Genomic DNA, 12,363 nt, shown 5'->3' on the forward strand with positions numbered 1-12,363 from the left:
TCTGGTGCTAAAAATAGGCTGTGTTTAGACACTTTGAGGCTCCTGCTGGAAACATGAACTGCAGTAACCGAACGCTGCCACTCCCAAAAAGGGGGCCTCTCAGCCTCCTCCCTGTGGAAACTCACGCCAGCCCTGGGAGGGAGGCAGAGTAGAGGTTGTCCACCACATTTAACAGATGGGGAAACTGAGGCTCACAGATGTGTCATGTAAAATAAAAGGGGATGAAGTCGTGATAGCCAGCCCTGGGGATTGTCTCATCGAATCCTCCCCACACCTCTGGGAGGGACGTTCTATGGTTTACTTAAGTTTATAGAGAGAAGATGGCAGCTCAGACAGATGAAGGGCCCTGTCTGGACCTCACACCTGTAAGTGAGTGACAGGAGGGGATGTTAATACAATTATGATCCTCAACGTGCTATGAACAAATGGAGACAGAGAGAAGTGACTTGCTGAAGGCCAACAGCCCCCATCTCATCTCACCCAGGGTTGTAGACACATCATCTGTGGGTTGGGAAGAAACATCACACCTGCCTTGCAGCTATCCCAGAGGGAGGATATGGGAGAACGTAATATAAAACCTTCAAACACAGTGTCCAGCATATAGTAGGTATTCAACAAATTAGTTAGTTTCATTTCCCCATTCCCTTTGAGGCAGAATTTCTGTCTGGAGAGAGATAGCAGAAAGAGACACAATGACAGATAGACTAGAGACTTGGAGAGATAGAGACGGAGAGAGCAGCAGGAGGGAGAGAATGACAGATGGATGTGGGAGGCAGGGGAGTCTGGGATACCTTTGAGGACATGGGGCTATGGCTCAGCTGAATCTCGGAACCCCTGAACCCCAGAACCACCCAGTGCTGAGTAACACAAGATGCTGCCTCCACAGAGCCCTGGATTTACAGTTCTCCAAGGCTGTCACCTGAGTGTTTTGGCCAGTGTGTGAAGCCATGGTTGTACGTTTGAGCCCTGGGAGGATAAACATGACTCTTTTTACTTATTTTTCTCTACCAGTGTTTCTTGGGACCCTCCTATGTACCAAATAGCCTTATCACCTCCATGGGGCTCAGATTCCAGGGGGCTCTTCCTCCAGGTAAGCCCCCGCCTCCTGCTAGCACCGGCAAGATGCTGTGGGGTGGCTCAGTTCAGCACCTTCCCTCCCCAGGAGGAAAGGGAGCTCTGAAAGTGGGGTGTGGGCACAGCCCCCCTCCACATCCCTCCAGCAGATCTCCTTCACTTTCCACATCACCCATGCCTCAGTCTCTTTCTGTTCCCTGCCAGCCCCTAATGAGCTCATTATCCTCTTAAAGCCCATTTGGCACCCACTTAGAGAAGAGATGTGTTGGAATATGAAAGAATGAAGAGGGAACAATGAAAAAGGACTAGACCCAGAAATATCCTCAGAGAGGCAGAAAGCCACAGGGAACACTACAGCTGAAAACTTTGCTGTCTCCACGACAGCAAATGTGCTGAGGTGGCAAATGGCTTTCAAGTGTCTCACATGTGCCCCTGAGGGGGCGAGGGTGGCACTTATCGTGAGCATCTCCTGTGCATCAGGTATTCCTCCTACAATGTTTAATCCAGTCCTTCCAGCAATATACTTTTTAGGGGAGAAGTCAAGATCCTTTAGGCCACTTGACACGTGAGGAAACTGAGTCTTGCTGAGAAGAGATGTCTTGCCCCAGTCACTCACCTGGGGGAATGGAAGAGGCAGGATTTGAACCCAGGTCTGTTTGCCTGTGGAATCCACCTCTGTTCTTGCCTGAGTGCCTCTGGAAGGGCTGGTGTCCCCTTGCCCACCCCACGAGGACTGCTGGCTTTTTCTCATCCCAGCCCAGCGGCAGAAACATCTGGCACATGTGTTGGCACGACCATGAAACGTCAGTGGATTCTCATGTGCGTTGTTAAGACATAGTCCCGACTCCTGAGCTTGGCATCCAAGGCTTCCCATGGTCTGGCTCCTGCCCACCGCTTGGCTATATTCCCAGCCCACAGTCCCCCAGGCTCCTTTGTTTCTTCCCCCTCAGTGATGCACCCTTATGTGGGCTGTTCCTCTTCCCTGGGCTAACCTTCTGTTGCTCCTTCACCCAGAGAATTTTGACTCCTTTTGCAAGACCTGCTGGCTTAAAGACTCCTGCCTGGGGAAGCCCTCTATGGTCCCCCCAGGCAGTTGCAGATAAAATATATAAATATAATATCTAAAATATATTTATATATATATATATATGTACAGTTGTTTGTTTGTTTTTTCTGAGATGGCGTCTAGCCCAATCACCCAGGCTGGAGTGCAGTGGCGCTATCTTGGCTCACTGAGAGCTCCGCCTCTTGGGTTCACACCATTCTCCTGCCTCAGCCTCCCGAGTAGCTGGGACTACAGCCGCCCACCACTACGCCTGGCTAATTTTTTTTGTATTTTTAGTAGGGACGGGGTTTCACCGTGTTAGCCAGGATAGTCTCGGTCTCCTGACCTCGTGATCCGCCCATCTCGGCCTCCCAAAGTGCTAGGATTACAGGCATGAGCCACCGCGCCCGGCCCCCCCACCCTAATATTTCAAGCCAAATTCTGGGAGCTTATGTGCAAGGGCTTTTTTTTCCGGGCATATATCTATAGTTGTCGTGAGATCTTCAAAGAGTTACAAGATCAGAATAGACATATGGTTAGGAATATAGGCTTTGAAATCAGGTGGCATTGGGTTTACCACCCTGCTGCCACTTACTAGCTCTGTGACCCTGAACAAGTTACCTAATCTCTCTGATACTCATTCCCCTCTTGTGTAAAAATAGATACACGTCTCCCTCATAGAACTGTTTAAATGAGAGTATTTATATGTGTAGAAGAATGTCTGGCATGTATTAAGTGTTCAATAAACATTAACTATAATATTGACTGCTGTATATTATACACACATCTACTATGGGATTTATCATTGTCTGTCTAGCACAGTAATTGTTTACATTGCTTTCTCCCTCAGTTGACTCTGAATTCTCTGAAAGCAGGGACTGTGAATTATTTATTCCTGCATCTCAAGCACACACATAGTAGGCAATCAGCATATGTTTTTAAATAAATGAAAGAATGAGTGGATGACTGGATGGGTAGAGAATTGGATGGATGGATGGGCTGCTTTAGTTCAGATAAATAGATGAATGAATGTATAGTTGGACAGATTAATGAATAGATGAATAGTAGGTGAATGGATGGCTCAATGAATAGATGGATAGGTGAACTGCTGGAAGACGGATGGATGGATGGATGGATGGATGGATGGATGGATGGATGGGTGGATGGATGGATGCATGGCTTAATGAATGGGTGAGTAGGTGGACTGATGGATGACAGACAGATGGATAGATGGATGGCTTAATGAATGGGTGGGTAGGTAGACTGCTGGATGACAGACAGATGGATGGTTAGATGGATGGATGGATAGATGGATTAATGAATGGATGGGTGGGTGGATGCTGAATGATAGACAGATGAATGGTGGATGGATGCATGGATAGGTGGTTGGCTTAATGACTGGATGGGTAGGTGGACTGCTGGATGACAGACGGATGGATAGTTTGACTTTACAAAGGCATGAATTTTTGTCTGTTTTGTTCACTTATTTATTCCAAGTGCCTACGAGGGTGATTGGTGCATAGTATGTGCTCAGTACTTAGTTCTTGAACAAATGAGTTGGCGGACTACCTTAAACCACAGTTAAATGCTGACACTACTATCTGGATTAGGAGAGTATGTTACAATTTGTATCTTCCATTGACTGACTATGGAATCTCAGGCGTTGGCTAAGATGGTCATGGAGCCCCCTGCTGGTGGTAATATGAAAAAGCATTGCCTAAATGGAGTTTCCTGTTTTCTCATTTACATTCTATTTTTCCTCTTGACTGATGATCCTGAACATTTACTCATAAAGCTGTGGTTCTCAACCCTCCATGCTCATAACCATTATCTGAGAGCACCTGGTTACAGCTGTGGGTTGGAAAGGTCAGGAATAGATATTCACCAGGCTCTCAGGTGATTCTGAATCAGTTGTTTCTCAGACCCACATCTGGGAGACCCTGACAAAGGGTGAGGGTCTCACCCTTTGGTAACTGGGAGGTAACTGGGAGGCTGTTGGTAACTGGGAGGCTGTGAGGATCGGCTACTGTTTGGGGAGCTGTCTCTGAATTCTCAAGTGATGTCCAGACTATGTGGGAAAGAGGCAGAGTCAAAGAGGCACTGGTTAAGAGCTGTGATTTGCAATTTGGACTGTCCTGGGTTCAGATCCCAGCTCCATCACTCACCGGCTGTGTGAACTCCTTTTCCTCATCTGTAAGGTAGGGAAATAGTTACCTCCCATAGGAATGTTGGGAGGAATAAAGGAGACAACAAGTGTAGATGGCTGGGCACAAAGCTGAGCACATGGTAGACACTCAATAAACACTGAATGGACAAATATGCTGCTAAATAACCCTATTTTCCTTCTTTTTCCTTTTCTTCCTTGGATAGAGGAGAGGGGCTATGGATTTTATTTTTCCCACTAGAATGTGAGCTCTGTGAAAGAGGGGATTTTGCCTCTCCTGCTCACAGCTTAATTTCCAGCACCTAGGACAGTGCCTCACACAAAGTAGGTCTCACTATTTGTTGGGGAAAAAAAAAATGAATGAACCTGGTTTGGTTCAGAATTGCCCAGGTTCAGCAGGTAGTCCAGCAAGGACCTTGAAAGTACTTTTCGGACTTAAGGTAATCCTTGGATCAGTGTATATTTGACAAATATATAGTAAGTATGGAGCAAAGCAAACCACTGGCCCATGAGAACCTGTGCTTGTCCAAGATGAAGTTTGTCCCCAAATCAGGGCCCACTAGGATCCAGGCCCCCAAATTCCCAGTTTGGTGTCAAGAAAAAGGCAGTGTTCTGGAAGACTCAGGGATGCTCTTTATCCGACACTGCTCTTAAGCCTTTTCATGCCATTGGTGGTTTCCTCCCTCTCCAGGCCTCTGCATTTCCCTCTAGGATGCTCAAGAACCCTTGGGTTCTGTGCTTTGGTGAAGGGGCTTCTCATGCCTGTGTCTCCGCTGTTTTGCAGGTGGCATCCCTGAATCCTGACTGGATGGAAGCCCACCAGCTTCTGTTCCCATGAGGTAGAAAGGCCGAGCTTGGTCTTCAGCTGGGGAAGAGGCCAGAAACAAGGCCCCTGGCGAAATAACCCAGATCCATTGGCCTGAGGAGCAGAGAAAGGGTGAGAAGTGAACTGCAGCTGCTGGTAACCCTCAGAAACCTTCTCTGATTGCTATTCTCACAGTTCTTTGGGAAGACTCTGAAGTGAAGAACAATATGTAGGAAAATGGGACCAACTCATGTGTGTTCTGAGCCTCAAAACCCCTTTCTTGGCGCAAAGAAGCTCACCTTGAGTTTGGGAGGGCTGGTAAGCTCCATCCTTTCTCATGACCTCAGCCAAGCATTGAACTTGCCCTCCCCTTCTGGCCTTGGTGATCACTTTTTCGGGAAAAGTGAGACTGAGGACCCCCAGGTGTTCCATCCCTAAGAAAAGCTTGGGAAACCAAGCCCCTTCCATCCCCTCCCAAGCACCCCAGCCAAGCCCCAGAGAGCCAGTCCGGAATGATCCCGCTATGGCCAAGCTCTGGTTCAAATTCCAGCGGTACTTCCGCCGGAAACCTGTGCGCTTCTTTACTTTCCTGGCACTCTACCTGACTGCCGGGAGCCTTGTCTTCCTTCACTCTGGCTTTGTGGGCCAGCCCGCTGTCTCGGGGAACCAGGCGAACCCCGCGGCCGCAGGAGGCCCGGCTGAGGGTGCTGAGCTGCCCTTCTTAGGCGACATGCATCTGGGCAGAGGTTTCCGGGACACCGGTGAAGCCTCGAGCATCGCTCGCAGGTACGGACCCTGGTTCAAGGGCAAGGATGGGAATGAGAGAGCCAAGCTTGGCGACTACGGTGGAGCCTGGAGCCGAGCCCTCAAGGGGAGAGTTGTCCGGGAGAAGGAGGAAGAGCGAGGTAAGAGCGAGGAACATCTGGACACTGAGGGGTTGGGGAGAAGGGAGGAGATACTAACAATATAATAACAGCTGTCAGTTTTCAGTGTTTAATAGGAACCAGCTGTCATATAGTTGTAGCTATAAATAAATAGTGCCTTCCATTATCATCCCCATTGCACAGAGGAGAAAATTGAAGCTCAGAGGGATGAAGCAGCTTGCCCAAGGTCACACAGCTTGTCAACAGGCAAGTTTGGATTTAAATTCCACATCTATCAGAGGTCAAAGTCTGACTCTCCCCTGCAGCCTTTCACAGTCCTTGTTAAATATACATGAAAATAAAAACAGTCAGCATTTATTGGGTACTTACTAGGCACCAGTACTGTTTCCAAGCACTTTACATATATAGAAACATCACAACTCTAGGTGATATATTTTATTTATTCCCATTTTAAAGATGAGGAAAGTGAGGTACCAAAAGCACAAGATTACACAGATAAGTGGCAGAGCTTCTGCTCCACCAGACTGTCTCTCAGTCCGTCTTGCTGGGTCCCTTGGTGATGGATCCCAGGGGACACCATTGCCCTCGATAGACTTCATTGCATTTTCTCGGCCATTTATAATCTAAAAAGGCTTTTCTTCATGAGTGCACCACCTTATTTGATTTTCACTGCACTTCATGGGCTTAAACAAGGCCCCTATGATCCTGTGCCCAGTTAACAGATGTGGAAACCAAGGCTTGAAGAAGGGAAGACACTTGCTCAAAGCTGCGCAGCTGGTCAGCAGCAGGAATGGAGTTTAAATCTGGCCTGAACACTCAGTTTTCTAAGGCTGTCTCCTAGAGTCCACTGGCATCTACCCATCCAACCAGCATGCTAGGGAGGAACCCACAACCCCTACAATTCATGAGATTAACACAAATGGACATTTCAGAAATCTGGGCCAGATGGTTTGGGAGAATAAACTACCAATCAAGGCAGATGGAAAACTATACTAGCCTTTGTGTTCTACTGTGATTCAACTCATAAAAAACCCTTCTCCTACTGTGGAAGGGAGCAGGATTAATGCAACACATTCTCCTGCCCCAGTCTCCCCCTCCCCCTGGCCTTGGAACCATCTAGAAGACTCTATCTTTCTGCCCTTAGGAATTTCCTAGACTTCTGCCTCTTCAAGAACCAATGTTCACAGGGAGGCAAAGGAGATGTTGGAGGTGGCAGAATGGACCAGGGGATGTGGATTCATATTCCAGCTCCACCCCCACCAGCCATGTGGCCCAGGCAAATGGTTTTACCTTTTCAGGACTCAGTTTTGAAATCTGTAAAATGGGGATTTTACTGGATGCTCCTGAGAGTTCAACGAAACAAGAGTCATGAAAGCCTAGCACTGAGTAGGTGCTTAGAGGTACTCAGGAAGTGCTCCTGGGATCTCCCTGGGGATCATCTTATAGATGTAGGTGAGATGTGAGGTGCTGCACCCCAGCCACTCCAGACTCCATTCTGGACTTTGAAAGCTCCAAAGTCCTTGCCAGCTTACACCTTGGGATATGCTCCCCATAATGCTTAGGACAAATTCCAGACCCCTCCCATAGTCCAACTCTCCAACCTCATCTTATAACCCCACTCCCCTCATCATGCTCTGCCCCACTGTCCCTGCAGTTCATTGAACACACCAAGCCTGTTTCTACCTTAAGATCTCTGTATATGCAGTGCCTTCTATCTTGGATGCCATCTCCCCAGATGTTTGCACAGCTTCCTTCTTCCTTTCCTTCAAGTCTTCAATCAAACCTCACTTTCCCATAGAGACTGTCCCAGAGCATCCTAACTCAAATAACCCCACTTCCTACCCAGTCACAACCACATTCCCCGACTCTATTTTCATCATAACACTGAACGCCATCTGAAAGCATCTCATTTACGTGTTTGCCTCTTTGTTTAAGATCAGCCTGTTCTACTGGACTGTCAGCTCCAGGAGGGCAGGGCTATTGCCTGTCTGTATTCTATCAGCACCCAGGACAGCACCTGGCTCAGTGCTGTTGCTGAACACCTATTTGTTGAATGGGTGAATGACTGGATGAATAAACGAATGAATGACTATCCCTCTGCCTGGAGTACCTTTACAGGGTTAGCTCTACTCTTCCTCCAAGTCTCAGCTTTGCTAATCTTCAAGAAATTTTCCCTGATCCCCTTACAGACTTGATCAAATGTTCCTCCTCTATGCTCCCTGACATGGCACTTATATTAATGGCAATTGTGTATGTTTGTCCACGTCCCCTGATAGAATATGAATTCCTTGTGGCGTAGATGATACAGAAATGACGTTTTCTCTTATTTGTTGTAACAATGAAATACTGTCATCAATACCGCTAATAATAATTAACATTTCTTGAGTACCTACTTTGCACCAACCACTTGTCTATTTGCTTTTCATGTATTATTTGAATGAAATGATATATGTAACATGCTTATAATATCCTCTGGCTTATCATAATAGGTCACTTAATAGTTGCTGTCCTTGTTATTTGTAGTAATATTAGCTGATATCTAGTGAATGATCATTACAGGCTAGACCACGTTATGTGTTTCATTGACTCATTCAATTACTACAACTCAGTAAGTTAGGGATTGTTATTCCATTTCAGAGATGGCAAAACTGAGATCCAGAAAGAAATCACTTACCCTAGTTTACATAGGTCAATAGTGGAAGAACCAAGGTTTAAAACAAGGTCTGTTTAATTCCAAAGCTTGTGGGCATTCTTCTATACCATGCCAATTGCACCCCCACCATGCCTTATCCAGCAATCTTATATATTTTATGAAGTGCAGAGAGAAGGAAGAGAAAATAAGAACATAGCCCCGAGGCCAGGGCTCTCAGCAGACAGCCTTTGGAATCAGGCAGTGTTATTAAGAAAACACAAATCCAGCCTGTCCTTGATTAACTTATTCAGAGTTCAGCGAGGAAAGACAACATATTAGATTAACGCTAATAAAAATGAGACGTTTCTCCGACCTGACGCTAAACTCATTTGGTTTTCTCCAAAGCTGGCGAGGGCTCTGCTTGATGCAGTGATGCAGGACTCAAGCTGTAGAGGATTCAGAGCCCATCATGGCCCAGGAGTGGGAGGCGAGGAGCTGCACCCAGGCTGGGCTAAGGCTGGGCAGGAGTCTGAGTTCCTTGGTGTGACTGACACCTACCATACGCCAGTCATTTACCTAGGACTGTCTAGGTTCACATGACCCTGTGAGAGCCTGTACTTTGAGTAGCCAAATCAGGGTTCAAATCCCAGTCCTGCAACTTGCTGGCTGTGCAGCCTTGGGCAGGTCGCTCCACCTTTCTGACACGCCATTTCCTCTTTGGGATAAAAAGTACTTAACATCAGATGACATTGTGATGATTACATAAGGTAAATTCAGCGTGTGCTCTCTAAGTGCCAGTGCTATTCAAAGCATTTACGTCTATTACATCACATAATCCTCATAGTAATGAAGGAAGATAGACACTGTTATGAACTCCATCTTACAGGAGGGAAACTCAGGCACAGAGAAGTTAAGTAACTTGCCCAAGATTACCCACCTGGGGGAGGGAGCAAACCAGTATGTGAACCCAGGTGTTGTGAGTCTCACACCTGAACCTCAACCACTACATCACGTCACTTCTTAGTGTACAGAAAGTACATGCCAGCTATTATTATTATAATAAGCTGGCATGCCACCTTAATACATGCCAGTTATTATTATATGTACTGTAATTTTGCAGGAGAAAATGGGGGAATAGAGGTAACGTGACTTTCCTAAAGTCACACAGCTAATCTGGGGCAGAGCCAGGAGCCAAACCCACTTTGACTTCAAAGGCTGTGCTGCTTCTATTTCCATGAGATTATAGAGAGGCTTGGGCTGGGTGTGAAGGTGGTCATGGGAAGATTTAGTCTGCATTTTTTTGGAAGGATAGCAGGAGCACCCACTTCCCATCTCCTCCAGCTGAAGATACAATGGCTGCAGGTTACTAAAGTGCTCTGTGTCAGGGACTGTTTGTCCATATTCTCCTTTCAACTTCATATCAGGTAAAAATATTGAGTGCCATTTCATGGATGAAGAAACAGAGACTCAGAGAGGTTCAATTATTTGCCCAATATCATACAGCTGCCAAGAGGCAGAGCTGACCCCAGCCCAATTTGATCAGAGTCCAAAGCCCTTATTCTTAACCACTGGACTTATACTACCTCTTTCTTAAAATATATGATCTCTAACTCCATTCATTCATTTATTCATTCATTCATTCCATATTTATCAAACACCTACTACGTGCCCAGATCTTTGCTGGGAGGTGGAGATACAGGAATGATTCAAGCACAGGTTGTGAATATTCCTCAGAGGAAAAAGCTGTGCTTTTCCCCATTGTAGCACCTTTTCATTTCATTACAAATTCTTCTACAATAATCCAAAATTATTTCTAATTTGAAAAAAATAATAGACAATACCAACAAAATTTAGAAGAGTTTTGGGGGACTCAAAAGGAGGGACCCCATTCAGTCATGGGGTATCATAGCTGGCTTTCTGGGAGAGGAGATGGGTAAGCTTAGTATGTAGGATCCTTAGGCCTTGACCAAAGTGAGTGGTGCATCCCTTCTGCCCTGGGAAAGCCTAGATATGAGCAGGAAATTCCATCACCGGTACAAAGAAACCCGGGCAGCACTGGGTGTTCTTCTGGAGGGACCACCTTCCAGGGTTTCAGAGAATTCCCAGAAGGAGAAAAATTGTTTCTTGTGTCTTCCTTCTGTGTCAGACCCTGTGATAGCTCAATGCATCAAATTAATGTTACTTAGGCCACTCTTAACAGTATCTTTGTATTAGCTTTCTCAGGCTGCTATAACAAAGTATCACACACTGGGCGGCTTGAATAACAGATATCTATTCTCTCACAGTTCTGGAGGCCAGAAATCTGAAGTCAGGGTGTTGGTAGGGCCATGCGCTCTCAAAGGCTCAAAGGGAGACCCTGTTCCATGCCTTTCTCCTGGTTTCCAGTGTTCTCGGCCATCCTCAGCAACCCCTGGCTTGCAGCCACATTACTCCAGTCTCTGCTTCCGTTTTCACATGACCATCTCCTTTGTGTCTGTGTCTTCATATAGCCTTCATCCACCTCTGTGTCTTCATATAGCCATCTCGTTATAAGGACACCAATCATATTGGATTGGGACCCAACCTACTCTTTAGCCTCATAACAAAATTCCATCTGCAATGACCCTATTTCCAAATAAGGCCACATTCTAAGGAACTGGGAGTCAAGACTTCAACATGTCATTTGGGGGGTGGGGGGCCACAGGGCACACAATTCAGCGTAACAACCCTAGTTGAATTTTTGCTCCCACTTTTCAGGTGGAGAACTGCACCTCCAAGAGCTTGAGTAATATTTGAGGCTATTGCAGCATCATGTGTGAGATTTGAACCCAGATCTGGTTGACTCCAGTACAGCGTGAGGCCTCCTGTTTGTGAATCTGTTCACAAATTATAAATCAGAGGCATACAAATTAGTTCATGTTTAGCTACCCTTTTAACAAATCACCTTCATCGAAGAGAGCAAAATTTCATGAAAAGATTAATTGAAGCAAAAGAAAAAAGTAAAGGGGAAAAAAAACTACCACCAGGAGAGTTCTTTTCAGATGCTGGTTTCTGTACTGGAGATAAATAGCCCAACTGGAGTGACTTTGCCATTTCAGCAGTCTTCAGACCGCTGTGGAGATGAGCTGATAGATTGTGTGAACTCGGCCATTAATCCACCCTCAAGTGGCCTGTGATTTTGTCACTGTTTTACATATCTGACCTCCTGTCTCTGAGAGATTCTGCTACCACAGCAGGATTTGAAGGTGGAGCCCTGAGGAATGGCTGAAGAGGACTTTAGTGGGCTGGCAGTAACCATGCTAATGAGCTCAGCAGGGTGATACAACTCTGAGGACAGGAACCATGGTTGTATTGGTCGCAGCCTGCACCAAAGGTCTGTGGGAAAGGGGTCACCAGATCTTTCCCAGGACAGGAGGGACACTGGCTCAATATTGATATCCTGATCCATGGAGCTCAGCCCATTAATCAGGCCATGATGCATAACATGCCTGCGTTTTCCAAAAGCATTAATAAAGGACTATGTATCTTCCTCTCCCTCCTGTTGACAGATAAGGAAACAGAGGGTCATTCATTCATTCAACAAGTCTTTGAGCACCTGTTGTGTGGGACATCTCAGCCTGATGCCTGGTCTGGTGTGAGGGTGAGGAAGGGGATAGAACACCATTTAAAAGCCCAGGCTTATAAAAAAGAATAAGATCATGTTTCTTGCAGGAACATGGATGGATCTGAAGGCCATTATTCTTAGCAAACTAATGCAGAAACAGAAAACCAAATACCGCA

The 12,363-nt window shown here is 46.2% G+C and overlaps 1 protein-coding gene across 4 annotated transcripts in view; it reads left to right on the plus strand.

The window, feature by feature from the left end:
• Positions 1-12,363, plus strand: part of WSCD2 (WSC domain containing 2) — a 125,817-nt gene that overhangs the window by 61,289 nt on the left and 52,165 nt on the right. For all 4 annotated transcript variants that reach the window (XM_005572137.5, XM_015431494.4, XM_015431493.3 and 1 more), the window contains exon 2: positions 5,068-5,993. In XM_005572137.5, coding sequence (XP_005572194.1) covers positions 5,612-5,993 — 382 coding nt within the window. In that variant the 5' untranslated portion in view covers positions 5,068-5,611. The remainder of the gene's footprint in view (positions 1-5,067; positions 5,994-12,363) is intronic.

This window comes from Macaca fascicularis, chromosome 11, assembly GCF_037993035.2.
Source record: "Macaca fascicularis isolate 582-1 chromosome 11, T2T-MFA8v1.1".
Classification (NCBI taxonomy): domain Eukaryota; kingdom Metazoa; phylum Chordata; class Mammalia; order Primates; family Cercopithecidae; genus Macaca; species Macaca fascicularis.